This window comes from Ceratotherium simum, chromosome 17 (genome assembly GCF_057802395.1).
Source record: "Ceratotherium simum simum isolate JZ-2026a chromosome 17, ASM5780239v1, whole genome shotgun sequence".
NCBI lineage: Eukaryota > Metazoa > Chordata > Mammalia > Perissodactyla > Rhinocerotidae > Ceratotherium > Ceratotherium simum.
Genome location: NC_141916.1, coordinates 48,023,417 through 48,048,711, shown reverse-complemented (window position 1 = coordinate 48,048,711; position 25,295 = coordinate 48,023,417). Strand labels below are relative to the sequence as shown.

The following is a 25,295-nucleotide window of genomic DNA, read 5'->3' as shown; positions in this document are numbered from 1 at the left end:
TAGAAACCATAGCTAATTTTAAGAAATCTGAAAACAGCTTTCTTTTATTCAAAGATAGCAACACTCTGAAAACTCATTAAACATGTTTATTTGCTATCTGTGGACTAATGAAATTATTGTGGCACAGAAGGAACTATTACAGATCTCAACCAAATATAAAAGCCAAGCCGTTAATCAATCCAAAATTAAAAATAAATAAACAACGAAAACAGAAAACTCTGAATGGGGCTATATTAATTGCATAAAGCCTCTAATTTCATTCCTACTTAAACTCCAGAAGTCTGGCAGATTTCAGAAGCTCAAAACTATAAATGAAATACTAAACAAAGACGAGTCTATTGAAAATCTCAGTACAATAAAAGGAATTCTAATCCTTCTCCGAGATTTAGTTATTTCACATCACATCTAACAAAAAACCAAATTATAGTACAATGAATGAAGAGTTTGGGAAATATATTAGAGTTCAACAAAAAAATTACAGTGCCTGCATTATAACATTCTTAGCAGGTCTAAATGTTATAAATTGTAGACTACACTTAATGTGGAAAAAAACTGAAGGAGAATCCTTTGTTCATTATGGATAACGTCAGGAATAACCATTACACAGAATCTTTTAATAGCTGGTGATAACTTCAAATTGGAACAAAAAATTAAAATACCCGTCACTGTTAAAAGCCCAATGTTTTGCAAATTCTCTCCTAAGAAGTCCCCAAACTGTGGTCCTTGCCATTATCTGACTGCCTATCCTTTCCAAACCTCCTAAAAACAATAAAATCTCTATGACTCCTTTAAAAGTATAATAGTTTCCCATCTACAGAGAAATAACCTCCCGAAAAATAATGTCTTACATGGACTCCATTATTAAAAAAATATTTACATGTTTGGCAGGCTTCAAATGACAGCTTTAAATATTTATTTAAACCTACCAAGCAAGTTAATAATGGAGTAGCTTGTATACAGGTCAACATAAAATCTAAATGAATACCTTAGCAGAAGTTGCTTTCAGTAAAACTGAGTTATTAAAGATTTTGAACCCCCAACAGGCAAGTTTTCTTTAGGTAATAGGGATTTAATGTACAGTAAATAAGGAAGAGTTCAAAGAAAAAAAGAAAATATTCCATGTCATCTGCAATATAAATTTCCTTTTAGCAACTCGCCCAAAGCATAATGTATTATCTGTTCTCAACCTAAGATGCACAGTTAGTACAAAATACAACAGAAAATGTTATAACCAGAAGGGACCTAAAGATCACTTGGTTCAAGCGAACTTATTGGCCAAAATACAAAGACCGGAAATTATGTTAATTATCTAAGGTTGCCCACGTAAATGGCAAATGCAACAAGAATTAAGGTCAAGGTCCAACATTATAAAATGTTTCAATAAAGATACAGAGATTACCACTCATAACAATTAAACATTGTTATAAATTGTCAAGAAGTGACCTCTCTACTCAAGAAAGTAGGCCATTAAAATCAATACTCTTTTACTTAGGAGTACCAAAACCAAAGGAATAAAAAAAGTACTTTTAAAATAATCAGATTGAAAGTAAAAATACCTCCACACATATTAAACGATTTTATACTAAAACATGAGAAGAAAAAGTGTAACAGCAGAACATTTAAAAAAATGATCCAAGAGCAAGTTCAAATTTGGTCACTAAAATGCCTTCTAAGTACCAATACGCATCAGATTTTTATAATTTACATTGACAAAACTATACTAACTCCTAAGTGAGGCAAAGCATCTTGTTTGCTGAGGCTCTAGGGTTTGTTGTGGTAGTTCAGCAAAGCATGATTACGCCTATCACCAAGCAAATTTCTCTCATTATATGTGTGCAATAATTTTTTTAGAGCCAGCCAAAGTAGAGTGGATAATGAGACGACACAGCATATAACTGGATGATGTATGACTTCAGCTGCTGTAGATCAAAATAAGTTAAATAATGTGGCTAGAATGTACATCAACAGGTAACTTTCAAATAGGCGTTCATAAATTTATTATCATAAGATACACCCCAAACAGATGTAAGAGGATATAACAGGACAGCACCATGTTTACAACTCAATGAATATAGGCCCCAAATCCAGTTGATATCAATATCATTCTTCTGTTACATGTCAAAAAGATGTTGGGAAAAAAATATATATTCTCATACATACCTACAGTGTGGTAAAGTAGTAGAAATGGGCCAAGATTCAGGTATTTAAGTTTATTATCTTGAATATTTTTCTAAAACTGAAAGTATAAACAATTTCAAGGAACACTGAATGTTATAAACTGGCAAAGATTCAAGAAGTACTTGTTGGTACTTATATAATCAGAAGAGCTTTATCTCAACAACGAATGATTATATTATTATAATTTGTAAAGGAAGAACCTTAGAAACAAACAATAATAAAAATCATCATAAATGGGTCTTTGTATGTTTTAACAGACTTTCACAATACACAGGCTAAAGATGCCAAACAAAGAAGTTACTTTAAAAAGAAATCTGAATACTTGGGAAACAAATTTCCTTATTAGGGTATTGATAAAATAGAGAAAGTTGTCATCAGAGGAAAACGTAGCCCTGCAATTTCAGGCTTAGAACATGAAACAGAACATTCACCAAATGCCAAGTTTTCGGCACACATCCCACACAATAATGCCCTCTTTATTCAAAATTTCTTGGTACTCAAGGTTCTAATAATTTCCGTTTCTGTTTCCCAACAAAGTTGTGCCAGGTATAATTAAATGTGGACAAGACTACCTATGGACATTGTATTCTTCAAAGTAGGGAAATTTACAATAAGATTCAAAACAAATCTACATGCCCTTAAAGTAGACAAGAAAATCTCTCTTTTTACCTATAACTACCAAGTGTTGCTGGCATTTGTCAGCAGAAGCTCAGAAATGAATGAGGGAAAAATGAAATAAGTATAGAATGAGAAAATAAATTGTGAGAAAAATTCAGGTATGACAATATTATTATTTTCAATAAAACAAGTGATTCAAAACACATTGGGCCGGCTCCGTGGCTTAGCGGTTAAGTGCGCGCGCTCTGATGCTGGCGGCCCGGGTTCGGATCCCGGGCGCGCCCCAAGGCACCACTTCTCCGTCCAGCGCGAGGCCGAGTCCCATGTACAGCAACTAGAAGGATGTGAACCTATGACATACAACTATCTGCTGGGGCTTTGGGGGGAAAAAATGAATAAATAAAATCTTAAAAAAAAAAAAAAAAAACCACAATTTTGTCAATCAGTTAAATTGGTATGTAATGAGAAAAGCATCCTCAAGAAAATACAAGCTAACAGTACATTCTTAACTTTATATAATGGCAAGAAAATGCTTTAAACTTATAAATTATCAATGATATGTATTTGCTATTGGTAAGCAATATTGTGGGCCCTCAGTGCAAGAGACGTTTTGGCAGTGAAACCTGACCAAGAAAAATGAGAATGTTGTTACAACACAATGTGCTTCTGCTTAATGCAGGGTCTTATATAAAATAGAAATAAAGGCTTGTTTGATGCTTCCCCTATTAGAAAAACAGAAATCATCCTTTCTGCTAATACTTTAGTATTTATTATCTGGAAGCCTCAGGAACACTTGGGAAGGAGGGTCGGGGGAGCCCAGTGCAGACAAGTAAACTAGAAGCTTGCTCGTAAAAGGCAATGAAATAATTTCAGCATAATGAAGAAGAAACGTAAACAAGCGCCAGCATGTATCTTTTATTTTTTTTTATTTATTTTTTTTTTTTAGGTTTTATTTATTTTATTTTTTCCCCCCAAAGCCCCAGTGGACAGTTGTATGTCGTAGCTGCACATCCTTCTAGTTGCTGTATGCGGGACTCGGCCTCAGGATGAACGGAGAAGTGGTGCCTCGATGCGCACCCGGGATCCGAACCCGGGCCACCAGCATCGCAGCGCGCGCACTTAACCACCAAGCCACAGGGCCGGCCCCAGCATGTATCTTTTAAATAACACCTTCAGATAAGCTGTACTATTAGCTGACAAGTGAAACCCAATGCAACCTCACCGATGCATCCTTATATTAAAGCACTAGCCAACACTATGTCTTAAAAATGTGATGTCATTAGCCAATTCCCTATGTCCCTCTTTGCAGAAGCTGGTTATAAACCTCAGGTAAACTTATTCCTTCTTTCTGCAACTCCGTACAATAAAAATCGAGTCTGAGGGCTGGTCGGGTGGCGTAGTGGTTAAGTTCACACGCTCTGCATGGGCGGCCCAAGATTCACAGGTTCAGATCCCGGGGGTGGACCTATACACCGCTCATCAAGCCATGCTGTGGCAGCGTCCCACATACAAAATAGAGGAAGAGTGGCACAGATGTTAGTTCAGTGACAATCTTCCTCAAGCAAAAAAAGGAAGAGCGGCAACAGATGTTAGCTCACGGCCAAGTGTCCTCACCGAAAAAACAAAAATCGAGTCTGAAACCCAGAGCTCCCCATTACTTTTCTCTGGTTTCCCTAATCCTTAGACAAAGTATCTGGTTATATCACCACTTACAAAAAAAGGGAATGAGAACCTGATCTAAGGAATCTCCCTGGAGGGAGCAGAGAACATGAGCGAATGAACATTCTGAGCTCTTTCCATGAGTTCCACTCAAAATACAAGAGCTTACTATGCCTTACATTGCTACATAATAATTTACCAAATAGCTATCTTTTCTTCCCAAATGTGCTATAAACACATATAGGGCACTTTGATCCCAAGTAAACTGTAAGTCTTTCAGAAGAGAACAGGTCTATTACAATCATAATTTGATATTTTCTTATAGTCCCAGGAAAAAGCAGCTTTCGTTTTTGAGCATGACAAAAACTGGAAAACTTTCTTAAAAGGAAAGGACTAGAAGGGAGCATGTGACCTAGGGTTATCAGTACGTAGAATCAGCTGCTACCTAAAAAGAGGCTAGCAAATAATCTTAGAAAAAGAAGCATTTTTAAAAGTATGTATCTTCCTAAAGGTTTTCAAGTTCACTATAATCCACCTACTATCAAGTAAAGCAAGATGAAAAGCTGGTGGTGGCAGTTGCTCCTATAATCACTACTAGTTTCAGAAAGGGAAACTAATAGTTTTTCTCACCCAATTATGCAAGATTAATTTAGATGAAGAGCTGTGCTCTTTCCCTAGTTTGCCATGTATCAGTAATTTTACACATCATCATAAGAACAGAAAAAAAAACACTACCTGCTCTTTTTATTTCCAAGATGTGTCTGTGAAAAGAAAATGACAGAAGTATTGATGTTCAGTTTGGGAAACTTCATCAGAATCTCCAGAGGAAAGAATAAGGGGAGGTCTTTTGTGAGTATAACTTGGTGAAAGCAGATTTCACTACTAACCCCAAACAATTTGTCAGAAAGAGGACAAAAAGAACAAATAGCAGCTGTGTTCAAGCAAACCCAGAAGAAGAGAAATAGACAGGCAGGTTTAAGGATGCTGGTACCACTCAGGGAAGAAAGAAAAGTGAAGGAGCAAATAATACCACTGTATACACATGTATAGCTCAAGACGGCAGAACAAAGAGCAAGAATGAATACTAATTTTAACATCTGCACGCACTGCAAGATAAGAAAATAAACCCTTTTAATCAATATTACATATTATTATATAATGTGTATTCATTTTTATTCTTAAACACTGTCACTCAGAACCTCCATAAATTCTCATTTCTATACCTGAATCCCTCCTCAACAATTTGTGATTCTCAACAAATTTCCATATCTAAAGTGCTAAAAGTGACCTGAACTGGGCAAAATAAGACTTGAAAAGTTCCCAGTAAGAAACAAATGTTTTATTTACAATCTAATCAATCAGTCATAATAAACTAAAAAGGCAAGACCAAACATGAAATTTTAAAAGTCCCTACAAAATAACAGTCCACAGCTGATCAACAATACACATTTGTGAACTGGTTGGGAATGAGCATACAATTTGTACTCAAGCCAACCCAAGTGAGCTAACAGTCTGTCTGAAAAGTGAACCCACACCCTTTGTCTCAGCACTACACTCCAGCTGTTAAAGATTCAAACACTAACTTGGATTTAAGGGGGGGAAGCAGTGAAATACTAACAACAGGGAGAAAATTTATATAGTTAAGTCTATGCAAAATTTTCTATTAATGGAAACCAGCTGCAAGAATAAGAGATGCAGTTTTCAATATTTGAGCCTGGTGGAACACTAATGGGCTTCTTCTATTCCAAGTTTTTGTTCTGAAAGACAGACCCTTTAATTCATTATTTCCTCAGATCCCGGGCACTCCTAAGAATTACCTTTTAAAATAACTGCTCTAGAGCCCAAATTATCTACTAAGAGATATGTGCTGTGCCTATGAAGAGCCATTTAAAGCCATTCCTTATATAAGACATGCATCCCCCAAAAGAAAATTATAATCAAAACTCTGTTTTAAGTACGTGATCCCTAAGACCTCTAGCACAGCCCAACTCAAAGTTGTGAAATTTTAGACTTCATAGTCAATATCAAGGATATATGCCTTTTACAAAACACTGTGATAAAATATTCACCACTGGTTGTTTCCACCATAATTGTATTCTGATTGCCACACCTTACTTCTATCATTTGGTAAATATTTTTTCCCAAGCTTTGGTTACTTAATCTTTCTCACACGCAGCTCAAAAACCAATTTAAAAGTTGTCTGCATATTAATACTTAATATATGCAACCACCTACCCCCAACACCACTAACAACAAAAAAAGCTATAGAGGGCTGGACCCAGTGGCCTAGTGGTTAAGTTCAGTGTGCTCTGCTTCAGCAGCCCAGGTTCAGTTCCTGGGCACAGACCTACACCACTCATCTGTCAGTGGCCATGCTGTGGTGGCAGCCCACATATAAAACAGAAGAAGACTGGTAACAGATGTTAGCTCAGGGCAAATCTTCCTCAGGAGGAAAAAAAAAAAAGCTATATATAGAGGTATGGGCTGTTTTGCTCACATGACTACCAGCTCTTCTAGTACAGATCTTATATAGTATTTGGTTTGTGCAGAAATTGCCCCTAGGAAATTCAAGTAGTGGCTTTACATACGATGAGGCAAATAATTCACATAAGCTTTTTAGAAATAGGTGAACACCCATTTTTCACGCCTGTATAACTGAGAAATCCTTCGATTAGGCGGAAGAAAATACACAAGCCCTAGAATCCTGAAGGTTGAGTAGAATTTCCATAAAAGATATCTCTGGCATCCCAGACAAGAGGCAAGAATATCTGCATCAAATTACCTTTAACTCAAAAACCATCATAAAACGGTTTTAAAACAAAAAAGCAATAAACAAACCTCAATTTTGTCTGTTTTGGCATCTCCCCAGTATATTTTGCCTTCATCATAATCCAAGGCTAAACCATTCGGCCAACCAAGAGAAGTGTTAACTAGCACTACTCGGTCAGAACCATCCAGAGCTGCTCGCTCAATTTTCGGGATTTCCCCCCAGTCGGTCCAATACATGTACCTATAGAAGTAAACAGAAAATGAGCTAAAAATAGATAATAAACTGTAACTTTCAGATATCCTAAAGGTGAGATCCATCCCTCCTATTACACTGGTATCATCAGTTAACACCATAGAAGGAAAAAAAAACATAGAACCTAAATATATCAAGAGTATGTTTAAGACATAATAGCAGTATATGAGCTTGTAGGAAATTTTCAGATCAGTGTTTTCTAGAACTGATAATGAAAATGTCTTCCTATATTGAGATTCCATTTTTAGTTATGTTTTTTCAAAACATTTTGTGCTCCTTCCTGTAAACAGTCCTCTCTTTTTCTGGCTGCCTTGTCATCTCTGATACAAAAAAGGTTATCCCAGTAGTAATATTCAGATGACAAACTGAATTCCTAAAATGACTAAGTCTTCCTGTAGTGCTAAGGGATTCTTGTGGCTCCTGGGAGTTTAACTGGCTCTAAGGCATTGGCATACACTGAAGTGTAATAATTTGTCACTATGTTTGCCCTCAGAATAAATCTTACAGTAACAAATAACATTGGTGGGTACATAGAAGGCTGTGTTTCCCTGGACTGTGGTAAGGCTGGCATGGCCAAACAAAACAAAACAAAGACTAGGAGTGAAGCCGCAGGGTCTGACAAAAGTTTTAGAAATCGAGTCAGTCATATATTTGGGGATATATAAAGTAAGATATATTGTTTAACAAATCATTCTAGAAGTAGTGAAAGTGGGATGAAATTAAATCTTCTATGGGAAGAGAAAGAGTTCTGAAAACAATTTCTTTCCACTTTTTTCACAGTCATGATGCAACTTCGGCAAAACCTGCAGCCAACACCCAAAGTTAGCAAGCATGGACTTAATTTGCAAAGAAAAAGTACTCAAAATATTCAAGGAAAAGAACTAGCAATTCTTTAACTTGAGATTTTACTCCAATCACTATATTCTAAAAATGCACAGCCATTAAAGAGCTGTTTATTGGAAACCAACACATACTTCATACTGTTTTGTCAATGTTTTTAGGGACCTGCAGAAAACAAAAACACCACGCAAAATTCTCTATCAGCAGAGCTTCTTACCCAACCATGGGATCTAACACAATAGCCCGGGGTTCCTCTAAGTCCTCTGAAATCAAGATCTTCCTCATGGTCCCATTGAGCCTTGTCACTTCTATCCGATCAGTGCCAGTGTCTGTCCAATAAAGATTTCGGGCAACCCAGTCCACAGCAATACCATCAGGATGCGCAATTTGAGCAGTGACCACAAACTGACTACCAGATCCATCTATGAATGAGCGGCGTATGGCCCTCACTTCATCATCAGTCCAGTAGATATAGCCTTCCAAAGGATCATAATCTATGGCAATGGCATGACGGATGTCTTCTAACTGTAGAACAATATCTGTGAAATCTGGTGTATCCAAAGAAATACGTCTCAAATCTGTCCTTCGGGCTAAAAGCAATAATTCAGTGGCACCTAGAACAACAAAGTGAAATAAATGAAAGAAAAAAGTGAAACCCACATGCAAAATTTAGCTACTCTAAATGAAAAATGCAGAATTTATTCAGGAATTGAAAAGTAAATGAGTATAAAAGGATACTACAGTCTATTTAGGGTGAAAACGGAAAGTAACGCAGTGAAATAGGAAGAGTCTGCTATGGGGTCAAGCTCCATAACGGCTGAGCTTTCCAAATCAAGTTTTGATTCCCTCTCTGGTTTCATTCATTCTATTGCCCCTGGAATTAATGACAGCTACTTAAAGGTATAATGAATAACAACTAAGTAATGAAGAAGCAGCTAAGTAGCTGAATATTAAAGAAGGAAGAAGACACAGAATATAGGTCCTTTGTTCAAGAAGAATGTTTAAAAGATAAAGAAATCTGGGACAAGGATCTTTTGTGATTGATGAGAATGTTCCAAAAATGGATTGTGATGGTTGCACAACTCTGTAAATTTACTAAGAATCATTGAATTATACACTTGAAATGGCTGAATTTTATGATGTGTAAATTGTATCTCAGTAAAGCTGTTCTAACAAAGAGAACTATAGAGGAATGCCTGACAGTATTAAGGACAAAGGAGGCCGTGGAGAAGGAAACAGCAGCAGCAGAGAGGGAGAATTAGATAAACGCTAACACAGTGTTTAAGAGTAAAAGTTGAGGGCCGGCCCCGTGGCTTAGCAGTTAAGTGCACACGCTCCACTACTGGCAGCCCGGGTTCGGATCCCGGGCGCGCACCAACGCACCGCTTCTCCGGCCATGCTGAGGCCGCGTCCCACATACAGCAACTAGAAGGATGTGCAACTATGACATACAGCTATCTACTGGGGCTTTGGGGGGGCGGGGAGGAGGATTGGCCATAGATGTTAGCTCAGAGCCAGTCTTCCTCAGGGGAAAAAAAACAAAAGGAGGAGGATTAGCATGGATGTTCGCTCAGGGCTGATCTTCCTCACACACAAAAAAAAAGGATAAAGTATGGGCAAAAAAAAGTAAAAGTTGAGGCTCTGATAGAACTGGATTCAAGCAGCTGCACAAACAGGCAAAACAGCTCATCTCTCTAAACCTACTTTCTTCATCTGTATCTCACAGGGTTGCTGTGAGGATTAAAGGAGATAAATGTAAAACTCAGGGACGTACTGAATATATAAGTACACAATAAATATTAACTAATATATTATTATTATCATAAAAAAATAAAGACTTTCAAATTTTTATTTCATTGAGTTTTAAATCAGATTTATTTATGAAATGTTTTTAACCTGTTAGTATTTATTAAAAACATAGCGGAGAATGAGGATATTAAGTTCAATCTTTGTTTTGATTTTGATTTTTTTAATTTTTTTGTTTTGATTTTGAATGTTCAAGTAAACCACTAGTAAAAAGTCATCTAATTATAAAAGCTAATAAAAGACAGTACAGAAATTGACAACTCAGAAAGTGAAAAAAGATTCCCAACCAAAGAAATGAGTTCAAAAGAAAACACTGGCAGTAAACTTCAAGCATCGATCTGGAATTATAATTGAAAAAACTGAGAAGAGGAGTGAAACTCGCAACATCAGCTTTCTGACTCTCGGACTAATTATAAGTGAACTCTGTCTTGGACAAAATACAACCCTAAATGCCATAGCAGGCACCAAGTGGGAATAACTTTGTACAATTCACTGCCCCTGCTAACTACCAAAAGGAGCCAGCCCAAAACTCTGAAAACAAAGAAGCCATAGAAAGAGAAGCTGTTAATTTCAACAAGGTGATCAAAACCGAATAGTTAACTTAAGGCCATTATATGCCAAATGTATATCCGAAATTCAAAATACTAGTTAAACATGTACATTTGCATTGCTGTGAGGGAGTAGAGAGACTACTATTGCTAAAATAAATCCTCTGTTTTAAAGTCAGGCTACATTTTTAAACAAAAAAGCAACATTACAAAAACCTTTTGTTTTAAATTGAAACCAAATTATTGTTTGCCATGGAAACTGTCTGACAAGAGTCAGCAGCTTCACCTTTGACTACGAGGATAATTTATCAATGCCAAGTCATGACAAATATCCTGTATACGCACTCAATTCCATCTCTCTGACTCTCTGACCCCCTTGCCAGGAACTCTCTAACCCACTCCAAAACAAAGGCTTCGGCTTTTCAGAGTTAGATAAAGAAGCCACTGCTAAATATAACAATTTTCTTACCAGGTCTTGCTGGTGGCTAGAGAACCAGATGGTGATCCATAGGGATAAGAATAAAGAATAACATTCTCATTAAGAAGAAAAAGAGAACTGGTGTTCTCCCAAACCAGAAGTCCCTTGAAATGTCCTAAATCAGCATACTTCTCCAACATGCCCTCTCTCTACAAGGAATTAAGAGAGTAAGGAGAAGAGGCAGCGTGGTTGTTAAGTATAGAAAGAAGTTGCTTTAAACAGTACAGTATGGAATTTTTTTCTTCTTCTGAAAGCACTTCTCTGTTGTTAAAAGGCAATCAAAAATATCATTCAATCACTTTTTAAAAAATATATCTAGCTCATGATAGTCTTTATAGTTAAAAATTTAATAAACATCTTTTTCTAGCACAGAAGTTCTTTATTTACAAGTGCTACCTACTGTTAAAAATGTATTCTTTATCAGAAATAATACTCATTTCCACAGGAATCAATTGTGATATCAATGACTATGAGATGTGGTAGAGAATTGTTTTCAAAAACAGCATGTTAAAAATTTAGTCTAAATACCAAAATAATTTTTAAAAAAGTATTCAAGAAATGCTATAAACACAAAACACTCCTGTTATATAACCATCTGTGAAGACTGGGCGATTACAGTGACTAGTCTCCCAAAGCACTGTAACCTATAGAGCTTATTATAGAGAAATAAAATAAATCATAAAGAATCCCAATTGCTATCTAAAAATTTTCCATCTTAGAGACCATCTTCTTACCATCTTTGCAGGTTTTTCCATTTTCCAGGAGTTTGACCCCAGTTGGGCAAGCACACTGATAAAAAGGCTTGACTGGAGACATCAAACACAAGTGGGAACAACCACCATTATCAATTCCACATGGATTTGTAGCTGTCAAACATAAATCACACTGATTAATACCAATGATTATGCATGACCTCCTTCACTCTAGGTACACAAAGGTTAACAATCATAACACGAGCAACTGTGATAAACCAAATTATTACCAAATGTCTCCCAGGTGCTTAACTACCAGACCATCTGCAAGAAAGGGAATTAATCAGAGAGAATTTGCTTACTATTTTGTATCCAAATAAAGAAATAAAGTAGGTGGTCTCTGCCCTAAAAGAGCTTACAATCTAGTAAGTATGCCAAAATTACAAACCAATAAAACTGGGATACAAAACAATGAAACTAAAGGCTATTGTGCACATCACGGACTGCAAATAAGCATAGACTCACAAAGGAAATAAATCACTAAGGATTCAAGAATTGAAGAAAACCTTCATAGAAGACATGACAGGAGCCTGGAAGGATAGATAGGAGGACATGTCAAGTGTGGTAAAACCATATGGGCCAGCCCTGGTGGTCTAGTGCTTAAGATTCAGTGCTCTCAGCACCCTGACCCAGGTTCATTTGCCAGTTAGGGAACCATACCATCCACCTGTGGATTGTCATACTGTGGCGCCTATGCTGTGATGCTGAAAGCTATGCCACCAGTATTTCAAATATCAGCAGGGTCACCCCTGGTGGACAGGTTTCAACAGAGCTTCCAGACTAAGACAGACTAGGAAAAAGGACCTGGCCTCGCACTTCTGAAAAAACTGGCCATGAAAACCCTACAAACAACAGCTGAGCATTGTCTGATATAGCTCCAGAAGGTGAGAGGATGGTGCAAAAAGATGAGGCAGTGTTCTGCTCTGCTGTACACAGAGTCCCTAGGAGTCAAAATCAACTTGATGGCACTAACAACAAAAAAACACATAAATAAAAGCTTGGAGGCTGTACACTGGGTAAGATAGTAAGGCAAACAGTCTAACTGGAAGTTAAGGTTTCTGTTGACTAATAAGAACCGAAGCTGAATAAGCCCAGGGAATAGGAACAGACAGTGGTAGGGGGCACCTAAAAACCAAGAAAAGTAATCAGAATGTTGAAAAATCACACTTCAGAAAGATTACCATGGAAAAGATAAGTATAATGGATTACAAGAGGGAAAACTGAGAAGATGCAGAGATTAATTAGCAAATTTGTAGAAACTATGGAAAAGGGATATATTTAAAATAATATTCACAGAAAATAACGTAAGATGGAGACCAAGAAAATATGAAAGATAAAGGAGAACAATATCACAGATAACTGCAAATTCTTAAACGAGTAAAACATAAAAGATCAACAATGCCATTAAAAAAAAAACAACACGGGGGCCGGCCCGGTGGCATAAGCAGTTAAGTGCGAGCGCTCCACTTCGGCGGCGGCCTGGAGTTCGCAGGTTCTGATCTCGGGCGCGCACCGAGGCACCGCTTATCAAGCCATGCTGTGGCGGCGTCCCATATAAAGTAGAGGAAGACAGGCATGGATGTTAGCCCAGGGCCAGTCTTCCTCAGCAAAAAAAGAGGAGGACTGGCAGATGTTAGCTCAGGGCCGACCTTCCTCACAAAAAAAAAAAACAAAAAACACAGAAATTCTCTCCTGAGGGCTAACCATGAGAATAAAAAATTCATACAAGTGACTACACATTTTCTTTTTTACAAAAGAGTAACACATACATTTAAAAACATTTTTATGGGGGCCGGCCCAGTGGCGCAAGCGGTTAAGCGCATGCACTCCGCTGCAGTGGCCTGGGGTTCCCCAGTTTGGATCCCAGGCGCACACTGACGCACCGCTTAGGAAGCCATGCTGTGGCAGCATCCCATATAAAGTGGAGGAAGATGGGCATGGATGTTAGCCCAGGGCCAGTCTTCCTCAGCAAAAAAAGAGGAGGATTGGCAGATGTTAGCACAGGGCTGCTCTTCCTCACAAAAAATTAAAAATTAAAAAAAAAAAAAAAAAACGTTTTTATGGACTCATGATCACCAGATTCCAATTTAACATTCAATATTTGACTATCTCCCCCTAAATGGAAGAAGCTAATACAAAGCAATGCATAATCCAAAAATTCTTCATTTTTGGCTATGGAATACAATCTGAAATACACTCAGACACATGCCAGACATTTATTTACACACAGGTGCCAAACACTTAACATTCTCATATTCCTTTTTAAACTTAATTCTAGTCCTCTCTTACAAGAAATTATTGTCAACAGTCACAGCCCAAATCATTGTAAAAGTTGACCAAAAATAGCAGCAAAACTAAGAAAAAAAGAGGGGTGGGGTTGTGCACAGGCAGTTTATTTTATTCAGCAAACTGAAGTACTTAAACTCACCAGCTAGATTAACAGAGGTTTCCATTCAAGACAAGTGTATGTTTGTTTTTTTAAACACACTCCCATGAACACAATCAAACACACATTGGAGAGAAATAATATGAAAAAGAAATACATTTGTGTATAAGCTTAGCATATGAGCTAACTCAATTTCTTATTTCTCTCTTCTCCACCTCCATAATCACAGTTCCAAACAAAGGGCTGAGGTGGTCTGTAGTGATAGAGAATCAAGCTAAAAAATTGTTTAACCTGTTGTTTAACCTAAATTATATTTTGACGTTTTCCCTGTTTTTAACTCCTTCCCACTACCTTTGGGTATGTCCTCCCTCCTCCTGCTCCTCACTAAAGCCAGACATCAGAGTGCTACAAAGCTATTCCAACTTGCAATTTAAAAATCAAGTTCACTTACCATTTGGCTGCCTCTGTTGGCTGAAGGCATGTATATCCATGGGAGAGAAGATGTTAGAATGGATTTCACGCAGACTCTCGCCAGTATACTTGTTGCAAGCCAAAATGGAGTGTGTATTCCAGTCAGTCCAGTACAACGTATCCTCAAATAACGTCAAGGCAAAAGGATGTGGAAGGGAACCTTTAACCACTGCCTGCCTATTAACACAAAGAGAAAAACTCAAACATTTCTAAATTTTCTTCTTTTATCAAAGTTTCATCTCTCCCATTAAAATGGTCTTGTGTAGTCCACATTAACACAAATCCTGAATAACACCGATCTTAAGGTCAAAAACACCTATGAAAAATAAGTCAGTAAATTCAAATCTATTTTCACAGTGTCCAAAAACACCAACCAAGTACTTTAGAACGGTCCCTAACTTGGAAGCAGGCCCCAGGTTCACCACAAGTTAGCCGAGAGAGAAGACCCAAGTATTAGCACTGCTGTCAATTCCCATCTCTGGACTCACATCTTCCATCCTTCCACATAATTCACGTCGTTAGAAAAAGAAAGGTGGGTAAAAAGAAAGATCCTAGGGTTTTACCATAGGCACTGGGAAGCAGATTTAAATCAGCAATAGGTTTTTCCCTTCTTGATGCAGAAGAACAAAGAATCTGAGCCCGCTTCTTCCATCACTTCTTACGGTTTTGATAACTGAGAGTAAAAACCCAGACATGAGGCTAAAAAGGCATTCTAGTAGAGCACTCTCTGCAAAGCCCAGTCCAGCTCCAGTAATGAATACAATGAATCCATGGTTAGCACTGAAGGGGCTAGCGCACTTTAACCCACTGTGCACTCTCAAGACTGACCCTCCAAGGCTCCCTTCCCAGATCATCTCAGCTGGCTTTTTGTTATACGGTTACTTAACCTCCACAAGTCAGGCAAAGGAAGCCCTGCCACTGGCAGAATGTGTTCAAGAGACAAAGCAGACACACATATTTCACAAGCAATCCGTACTATATGAGAGGAAAGGCAGAGAGCCTGATCAGTACTGAAGGCACACAACTTTGCAGTGTCATGGCAAGTTATATAATCAGTAAATACTCTTGAATAAGAAACAAATCATGTTTTCAGTGAAAATAATATTCAAAAATGTAAGCAACTGAAGAGAAATAAAGAATATCATATATTATAGGGAAGATAATCCAATTTTTAGGTCCTGAAGGTTATTTGATTATCTCTAATATCTAAGAGACTACCAGCCAACTACATCAAATTCAAGAGAAACAGGATAATTTTTATCTAAGCAGAATTAGCATCTGTTATTGCACATGGAACAGTCCTAGCTTAAAGTGCTTTAAATTTGGGCCAGATTTTCTTTAATTGAATACAAGACTAGCATGACCAGTTTACCAAACAAACTTTCTTTCTATTTTAGAACCTCATACCTATGCTGCCAACCCACATCACCACAATTTTATCCTCTCATTTTTCTTATTGTCTCTTGCCTAGCAGATTACTTTTCCTTCTCCAAAAGAACTCACAATGTCTACTTCTGAAATGTTTCTTCCACTTTTTAAATGAAGAACTTTATTAAGTTTACTAAAGTGATTATCTTATTTATAGAAGTGATATCATAGTTTAAGTCTGAATTTAAATGGGTCTGCATATTTTACACTAAAGTCTTCCAAAATTCATTATGTTAAGACATAAAGAGAAAGTTCTGAGAAGCTGCCAAGAAAGACAAGTAATGCAACTGAAAAATAAATAACAGTAAAAACTAAGCTACCTAGCACTCCATTAACCATCTTAAAGAACTGCAAATTACATAACCAAATCATTGAAAAATTCTGGTGGGAAAAAAGCTTTCTAAGTCCACTGTATATTATTAAATAAAAAGTTAAAATTCACTCTAATGAACTAAACACAGGAGAATAAACAGATAAGAAAAACAAAGTCCCTCCCTAAAAGATATACTCATTTTATATATTGACTGAAAGCATTTATATATTGATAAGAAATCAGACAGAGCTGAGTTCAAATGCCCCCCTACACACTTACTACTTATATCATTTCTGCAAGCTTTGTTTTCCTCATCTGTAAATGGAAAATAATAATCTAACCTCACTGAGTTAAAGATTAAATGATAATGTAAGCAAAAGCATTTAGCACTATGCTTCGTACTTAATAAACATTTTATAAACAATTCCTCAACTGTAGGATATATGTTTTCAATTATTTTAATATTTATGATATGGAAGTAACACTTTACAACTGAAGTGAACATTTCCTGTGGTAGTTTACAAATTAATAAAAAGTTCTTAAAATCAATAACTTATTAGAATCAAGTAAATACTAGACTCTGGCTTATTTATATTCCCAGGATCTCACATAACACTACGTGCATAAATTAGGTGGACTTACTAGACACTCAGTGAATGCTTGATAAAATTAAATGTCTTCAATGAAATATATAATTAACAGAGCTGAACAAAAAGCAGAGCTAAGAAGCCTATCACTAGTTCTCGTCATATTCTTTGGTCATTTACTGATTTGTACAGCCAATGGTGACTTGTTTCTGAAAGTGGAGATAACTGTACATAGTCTTCACCTTTCTTCTCTCTGCTTGGGATTACCAAGTAGGCCTATCTCATGGTTTCCCCCTAGAAACACGAGTTACTTCAAGGAGGAGTTGATCATAGATACTGAAAACAAACATGGCAGTCAAGATCAAAGCCCAGTTCTTCAATAGTATGCTGCAACAATAATAGGAGTTAAAAAAAAAAAAAAGATCTCTATTAGGGAGACCAAAGGAAAGAAAGTGTGACCCCCCCTACTGATGTTTTGATTTAGTGCTGGCAACCTCTGAGGTCATCTCCTCCATGTGTTTGCCATTTTCTGCACCTTACTGATAGAGGTCACCACCACCAACATCCCCAAGTACATAAGCGTGCTTGCTACCTCTTTCAGATTCCATGCCTGGCAGGTGCCTCTTTCAAATTCTGCACCAACTGGACTTATTCTTTATGAAACACCTGTGCACTTGCATTCTCTTCCTGTTTCTGGACCTCTTCCCAGAAAGCTGTCTTCTGCCTCTGTCTCAGAACTCCCCACCTGTGTGGGTAATAAATCTTTGTTTAATTATACCAAAGCATTACTGTCACAAATTTTGACATCTGAACCTAACCTTGGAAGGGAACTTCCCACATCACAGTGAGGTTGTTATAACACCTAAGAAGATGACAGCAGTGGTAATGGCACAGTTTCCGAAAAATCTCCACAAGTCCTACACATGAAAGCAGAGAGAACAACTAGGTAGCAAAACCAAAACCCCATGGACAACATTCACAACAAAGCCAGGTGAAAAAGTATCACCACAAAACCCAAGATACAAAAAGGTGTGCAAAACTGCCATAAGACCTGACTGGCATCAGCACTTCTGAAGGAGGAATCAGAAAAAATAGGACATTTGGCAGATCTAAGAACAGGAGAACACACAAGATAGATAACAATGGAAAGCATGGCAAACCAATCAGAGAACAGCAGCTGACTAGGAGGGGTTCTGGCCACTCCGACCCCCAAGAGTAAGTGAATACAATGAATCCATGGTTAGCACTGAAGGGGCTAGCGCACTTTAACCCACTGCGCACTCTCAAGACTGACCCTCCAAGGCTCCCTTCCAGACAAAACCCCCACATGAAGATAAATTACTTGAAGCAGAATGAAAAGCGAGTATGATAGGTATAAAGAGAGATAATGGAAAAATAAGGTACAGGAAAAAGTGGGAGAAGGAAACAGAGCCAAGAAATCTCAGAAAGCAAGGTGTCACACACACACACACGCGCGAGTTCTGTGAAATTAGAAAAGTTATGATGAACCCTGTCTTCTTCTACAAGTTCAAGAAAAACAATTTCACATGAAAATAAGAAAATCAAAGTATTAAGGTCAAATCCCATTTAAAAGGTTAATATTAAAAACAAAAAAAGGATAAAGAGAAGAATAACATCCCTATAGACAATAAAAGTATGCCAGAAAGATATGGTCCTAGAACAATCAAATTTACAACCTATTTCAAAATAACCCAAAATACTTTAAAATAATATACTAGCCATAAAAGAATAACACATTAAAATTTAAAACCTCAAAATTGAGGTGACAGAACTGACGAAAGAATTAGAAGTATAAGAATAAATCATTCCAGAAATGAAGTATAAACCAGAAATAATACCAGAGTGAATAAACACAACAGATAAGAAAATAAACAGAAGGTGACAAGGAGGACTTTTTAAAGACTAAAAAGAAATGAGGGGGGCGGCCCCATGGCGTAGCAGCTAAGCTCGCGCGCTCCGCTTCGGCGGCCCGGGATTTGCGGGTTCGGATCCTGGGCGCAGACGTTCGCACTGCTCAGCAAGCCATGCTGCGGCGGTGTCCCACATAGAGCAACTACAAAGATGTACAATACAACTATCTACTGGGGCTTTGGGGAGAAGAAAAGCAAAAAAGGAGGAAGATTGGCAAGAGATGTTAGCTCAGGGCCAATCTTCCTCAGCAAAAAAAAAATCAAACATTTATTAAAAAAAAGAAAGAAATAGGAAAAAAGATTTTTAAAAAATAAAAGATTTGAAGCACAAAAGGACAAGGGAGAGAATAGAACAATACTGGAGCAAGGAAATGACACCAAATGGTAACTCAAACCCTCAGGAAGAATTAAAGAGTACTAGAAACAGTAAATATGCAGTTTAATACAAAAGAACCTATAAATAATGTTTTCTCTCTTTTTTTCTTAAACTTTTTAAAATACATAAGATCATACAAAGCAATAAATATAACATTTTATCAGTTATAATAGAATTGTAATATAAATGACAACAATAGCACAAAGGAGGGGAGAGGGAATGGAGACATACTAGAGTAAAATTTCTATACTTTACAGGAATTAACTGAGTAGTACCATAAAGTAGATTTGACAAAATGCATATTGCAATTCCTACAATAATCACCAAAATTTTTTAATTCCCAAAATATAGTTTAAAAAAAGAAAGGAGGGGCCGGCCCGGTGGCACAAGCAGTTAAATGCACGCACTCTGCTGCAGCAGCCCAGGGCTCACCGGTTTGGATCCCGGGCGCGCACCGATGCACCACTTGTCAAGCCATACTGTGGCGGCATCCCATATAAAGTGGAGGAAGATGGGAATGGATGTTAGCCCAGGGCCAGTCTTCATCAGCAAAAAAAGAGGAGTATTGGCAGATGTTAGCTCAAGGCCAATCTTCCTCACAAAAAAAAAAAAAAATCAACAAAGGAATTAAAATGGAACACGAGAAAATATCTACTTAATACAAAAGAAGACAGAAAAGAAGAACCAAAAGGAACAAAAAAGGCACAAGATATATAAAAAAACAAACATCAAAATGTCAGATGTACACCCAACCACATTAATAACACTAAATGTGAATAGACTAAACACTCCAATCAAAAGGCAAAAGGTTGTACACCTTAATATATACACTTTTTCTTTGTCAAAAATGAATTTAAATTATATATATACACATATAGAAGGCAAAGATTATTAGACTGGGTAAAACAAAACAAGATTCAACTATATGCTGACTACAAGAGACACACTTTATAAAGATACAAATTGGTTGAAAGTAAAAAGTTACAGCAAACAGTAAGCATAAGAGAGCTGGAGTGGCTCTATCAGACAAAATATACTTTAAGACAAAAAATATTGCTGACAATAAAGAAGGACATTTTATAATGACAAAGAGTCACATCATCAAGAAGATACAATTATAAACATATACACATGTAAAAACAGAGCCCAAACAAATGAAACAAAACCTGACAGAATTAAAGAGAGAAACTGACAACTCAACAATAACAGTCCAAGATCTCAACATTCTATTCTCATTAAAGGACAGAACAACTAGCCGGAAACTCATCAAGGATGTGGAAATTTGAACATTATCAACCAACTTAACCTAGCATCTATGGAACACTCCCTCCAACAACAGAATACACATTTTTCCAAGTACACATGGAACTTTCTCCAGGATAGATCACATGCTAGGTCACAGAACAAGTATCATTTAGTTTTAAAAGACTGAAATCATACAGAGTGTATTCTCTGAGCACAATGGAATTCATTAAGAAATCAACAACAGAAAAAGCTCAAGAAATCCACAAATGAGAATTTTCTAAATTCTTCCTCAATGTCATCTAAATAGGCAATGGGTCAAAGAAGAAATCACAAATTAAATTTATCACTAAATACCCGTATTAGTAAAGAAGACAGGTCTTAAATCAATAATCTAAGTTTCAACCTTAAGAAACTAGAAAAAGAAGAGCAAACTAAATGCAAAGCAAGCATAAGAAAGAAAAGTATGAGGGTGGAAATCAATGAAATACAAAACAGAAAAATAGAGAATAAAAATCAATAAAACCAAATGTGGGTTCTATGAAAAGATCCACAAAATTGACAAACCTTTAGCTAGACTGACCAACAAAAAAAGAGAAAAGACACAAACTGGGAAATTTGTGAATAAAATTATAAATAAAAGAGAGGCATCACTATTGACCTTACATAAGTTAAAAAGATTACAAGGAACTACCATGAACAACTTTATGCCAACAAAATAGACAATCTAGCTGAAATGGAAACATTCCTAGAAAGAAACAAATTACCAAAACTGACTCAAGAAGAAATAAAAAAATCTAAAGACCTAGAACAATTCAAGAAATTGACTTAACTTAAAATCTTCCCTTAAAGAAATCCAGCCCCAGACCCCGATGGCTTCACTGATGACTTCTACCAAATGTTTACAGGAGAAATAATATCGACCCATCACACACTCTTCCAGAAAACAGAGGAAGAGGGAACTCTTCCCAACTCATTTTATGAGGCTAGTATTACACTGATAACCAAAGTCAGATAAAGACAGCATGAGAAAAATAAACTACAGACCAACATCTCTCATAAATAAAGACAAAAAAAAAATCCTCAACAGAATGTTAACAAACTCAATCTAGTATCATTTAAAAAGGATTCTAAACCATGACCAAGTGGGATTTATCCCAAGAATGCAAGATTGGTTTAGCAACTGAAAACCAATTAATGTAATTCATCATGCTCATAAAATAAACAAAGCCACATGATCATCTCAATAGATGCAGAAAAAGTATTGAACAAAATCCAATACCCAATCAGGGTAAAAACTGCAAAGAAACTAGGAATAGAAGAGAACTTCCTCAACCTAATAAAAGGTCTCTATAAAAAACCTACAGCTACAAATGTGGTCAACGGCAAAAAAAAATGTAATGCTTTCCCCCAAAGATCAGGAATGAGGCAAGGATGTCTTCTATTCAACATTGTACCAGAGAGTCTAGTCAGTACTATTAGGCAAGAATAGAAGGCATCTAGATCAGAAAGGAAGAAGTAAAACTATCATTATTCACATATGACAAGATTCTGTATATAGAAAATACTAAAGAATTTAAAAGAAAAAAAAAAAAGACTCCCAGACCTAATTTATTCAGCAAGCTTACAGGATATAAGATCACTATACACAAATAAATTGAATTTCTATATACTAGCAAAGAAAAATACAAAAATGGATATGGTTAACTAATACTTGACAAGGGAGTCAAGAATACTCAATGGAGAAGACAGTCTCTTCAATAAATAGTTCCGGTAAAATTAGATATTCACATGTAAAAGAATCATACTAGATCCCTATCTTACACCATTCACAAAAATTAACTCAAAATGGATTAAAGACTTAAATGTAAGACCTGAAACCATACAACTCCTAGAAGAAAATAAAAAGAAAAGGCTCCTTGACATGGGTCTTGGCAATGATTTTCTGGATATGAGACCTACAGCACAAGCAACAAAATGAAAAATAAACAAGTGGGGCTACATCAAACAAAAAAGCTTCTGCACAGCAAAAGAAATGATCCACAAAATGGAATGAGAGAAAATATTTGCGAATCATATATCTGATAAGGGGTCAATATCCAAAAAATATAAGAAACTCTTACAACTCAACAGCAAAACAACAAATAATCCAATTAAAAAATGGGCAGAGGACCTGAACAGACATTGTTCAAAAAAAACATAAAAATGGCCAACAGGTACATGAAAAGGTGCTCAACATCACTAATCATCAGGGAAATGCAAATCAAAACCACAATGAGATATCACCTCACGGCTGTTAGAACGGCTATCATCAAAAAGACACCAGATAACAAACGCTGGTGAGAATATGGAGAAAAGGGAATACTTCTTCACTGTTGGCAAGAATGTAAATTGATACACCCAATACTGAAAACAGTATGGAGGGTCCTCAAAAAATTAAAAATAGAACCACATGATCAAGCAATTCCACTTATAGACGTATCTGAAAGAAATGAAAGCACTATGTCAACAAGGTATCTGCATCCCCATCCTTGTTCAATGCAGCATTATTTACAACAACCAATATACGGAAACAACCTAAGTGTCCACAGACAGATGAACGGATAAAGAAAATGTGATAGACACACACACACAATGGAATACTATTCAGCCATAAAAAAAAAAAAGAAGGAAATCCTGTCATTTGGAACAACTTGGATAGACCTTGAGGGCATTATGCTAAGTGAAATAAGTAAGACAGAGAAAGACAAATATCATATCTCACTTATATGTAGAATCTTAAAAAAAATACAAAAATTTAAATTAATTCAACAATTCATTCACAACATCATAGAAAATAACCAAATACTTGAGAATAAATTTAACAAAAAAGTGTTAAGACACCATAAACAAAATGGATCATAGACCTAAATGTAGGAGTTAAAACAATAAAACTCTTAGAAGAGAACATAAGCGTAAATCTTCGAGACTTTGGGTTAGGCTAAGATTTCTTAGGACACCAAAAGCACTTTTATCAAAAGAAAAAACTGACAGATTGAACTTTATCAAAATCAAAAACTTGTGATTTAAATGACACCAACAAGAAAATGAAAACACAAGCTATAGATTGACAGTAAATATTTCTAAATTATATATCCAATGAAGAACTTGTATGCAGAACACACAGAACTCTTACAACTCAATAATAAGACAATAACCCAACTTAAAAATGGGCAAATGACTTGAACGGTGTCTTAAACATCTAACTGAGCCCGATGTGAGGGAAGGCTGTGTTCAAGATTACAGGCAGACTAGACAGAAGTGAAGTTTATAACGTATATGAAGTAGAAGCAAGAAGGAAGCATAAAGGGACCTAAACCATTTCAGCAAAAGCTGGTATTTACTTTTTCCCAGAGTAATTATTTTCTCCTGATTACAAAAGAAACGTATGTAGGTTCACTATAAAACTTTGGAAACAGAAATATAAAGTATATCTTTCTAGTCCTTTCTTATGGGCATGTGTACAACACGTACATGTATATATACAAATACAAGCAATTCCAAACCATTAATGAATGGAAAACTAGTTTCTGTTTTTAAAACACCTAAGGCACAAACAGGAAACCAACTAACCACTGGGTTTAGAATTGGTAACTTGGTAAAAATTCATTAGCACTAAATCATAGCCGTCAACAGGACAGAAGGAAAAGAACTGAGCCAAAACAAAAAATGATGGAGACACCTGCACTAAACCAAGAATAAAGAGCATTTACCAACCTTAATTACTGAGCTTCTTCACTGGGAATATATGCAGCAGGCCCCAAGGTCCTTGTACCTTAATAATGGTTAACTTGCCCCAAGAAAAATGGTTAATTTATTTTGAAAGACTCCAGTTCATCCTCTAATCTTGATTAATCAGTACGTGCGATTCTATTTTTTTTTACAAAAGTGAATTTTTGTAAATTCAAGGCATTTACTGCATCATAATGCCATGTTTTTATTTAATAATGTATTGTAAAGATTTTCACCATGTTACTAAACATTGCTTTAACATTATTTTTAATGACTATATAATACTGCATTGAATGGTTGTGCTATAATTTAAATATGCATGTTGTTCAACACATTATTTCTTCCATTTACATTTAATAGCATAACTGTTTGATCTTATTCTTTTCTTTAGCTCACCAATTTTTATTCTTCCTTACACTCCACCTCTCCCCTTTTTCTTGGATTTTTCCTACTAGACTGAATTTATATGCTCTCTTCATGTATCTAGAGATTTGGAGGATATAGAAACTGCTTTATTCAATTTTAATTATATTTAAGTTTTTAAGCCATATCTGGTCCTATTTTAGATAATTATCAGCTTCAGGAATAAGACAGTATCTACTGACACCCCCATGTGTAAGGTACAGAGTTAACATGGTTCTACTCTTGCCTGCCCTTCTTCCTCATCTAACCATCCCACTACCATTTCTCATTTTTTATCGATAAAACCTGGAATTTTCGATATTCTGCGTTTTCATTTTTATCTACTTCAAAATATCTCACAATTGCATTAAGTTTTAAAAGCACATTAGGGGCCAGCCCCGTGGCTTAGCGGTTAAGTGCACACGTTCTGCTGCTGGCAGCCTGGGTTCGGATCAGAGGCGCGCACCGATGTACTGCTTCTCCGGCC

General features: G+C 36.4%; 1 protein-coding gene across 1 annotated transcript in view; it reads right to left on the bottom strand.

Moving 5' to 3' along the window:
• The window catches only part of LRP6 (LDL receptor related protein 6), a 177,891-nt gene that overhangs the window by 63,430 nt on the left and 89,166 nt on the right, over window positions 1–25,295 (bottom strand). The window contains exons 4-7 of the mRNA XM_004435377.3: window positions 14,739–14,935; window positions 11,884–12,015; window positions 8,535–8,931; window positions 7,294–7,465 (exon numbers count right to left, since the gene is read on the bottom strand). Of these exons, the coding sequence (XP_004435434.1) occupies window positions 7,294–7,465; window positions 8,535–8,931; window positions 11,884–12,015; window positions 14,739–14,935 (898 nt within the window). The remainder of the gene's footprint in view (window positions 1–7,293; window positions 7,466–8,534; window positions 8,932–11,883; window positions 12,016–14,738; window positions 14,936–25,295) is intronic.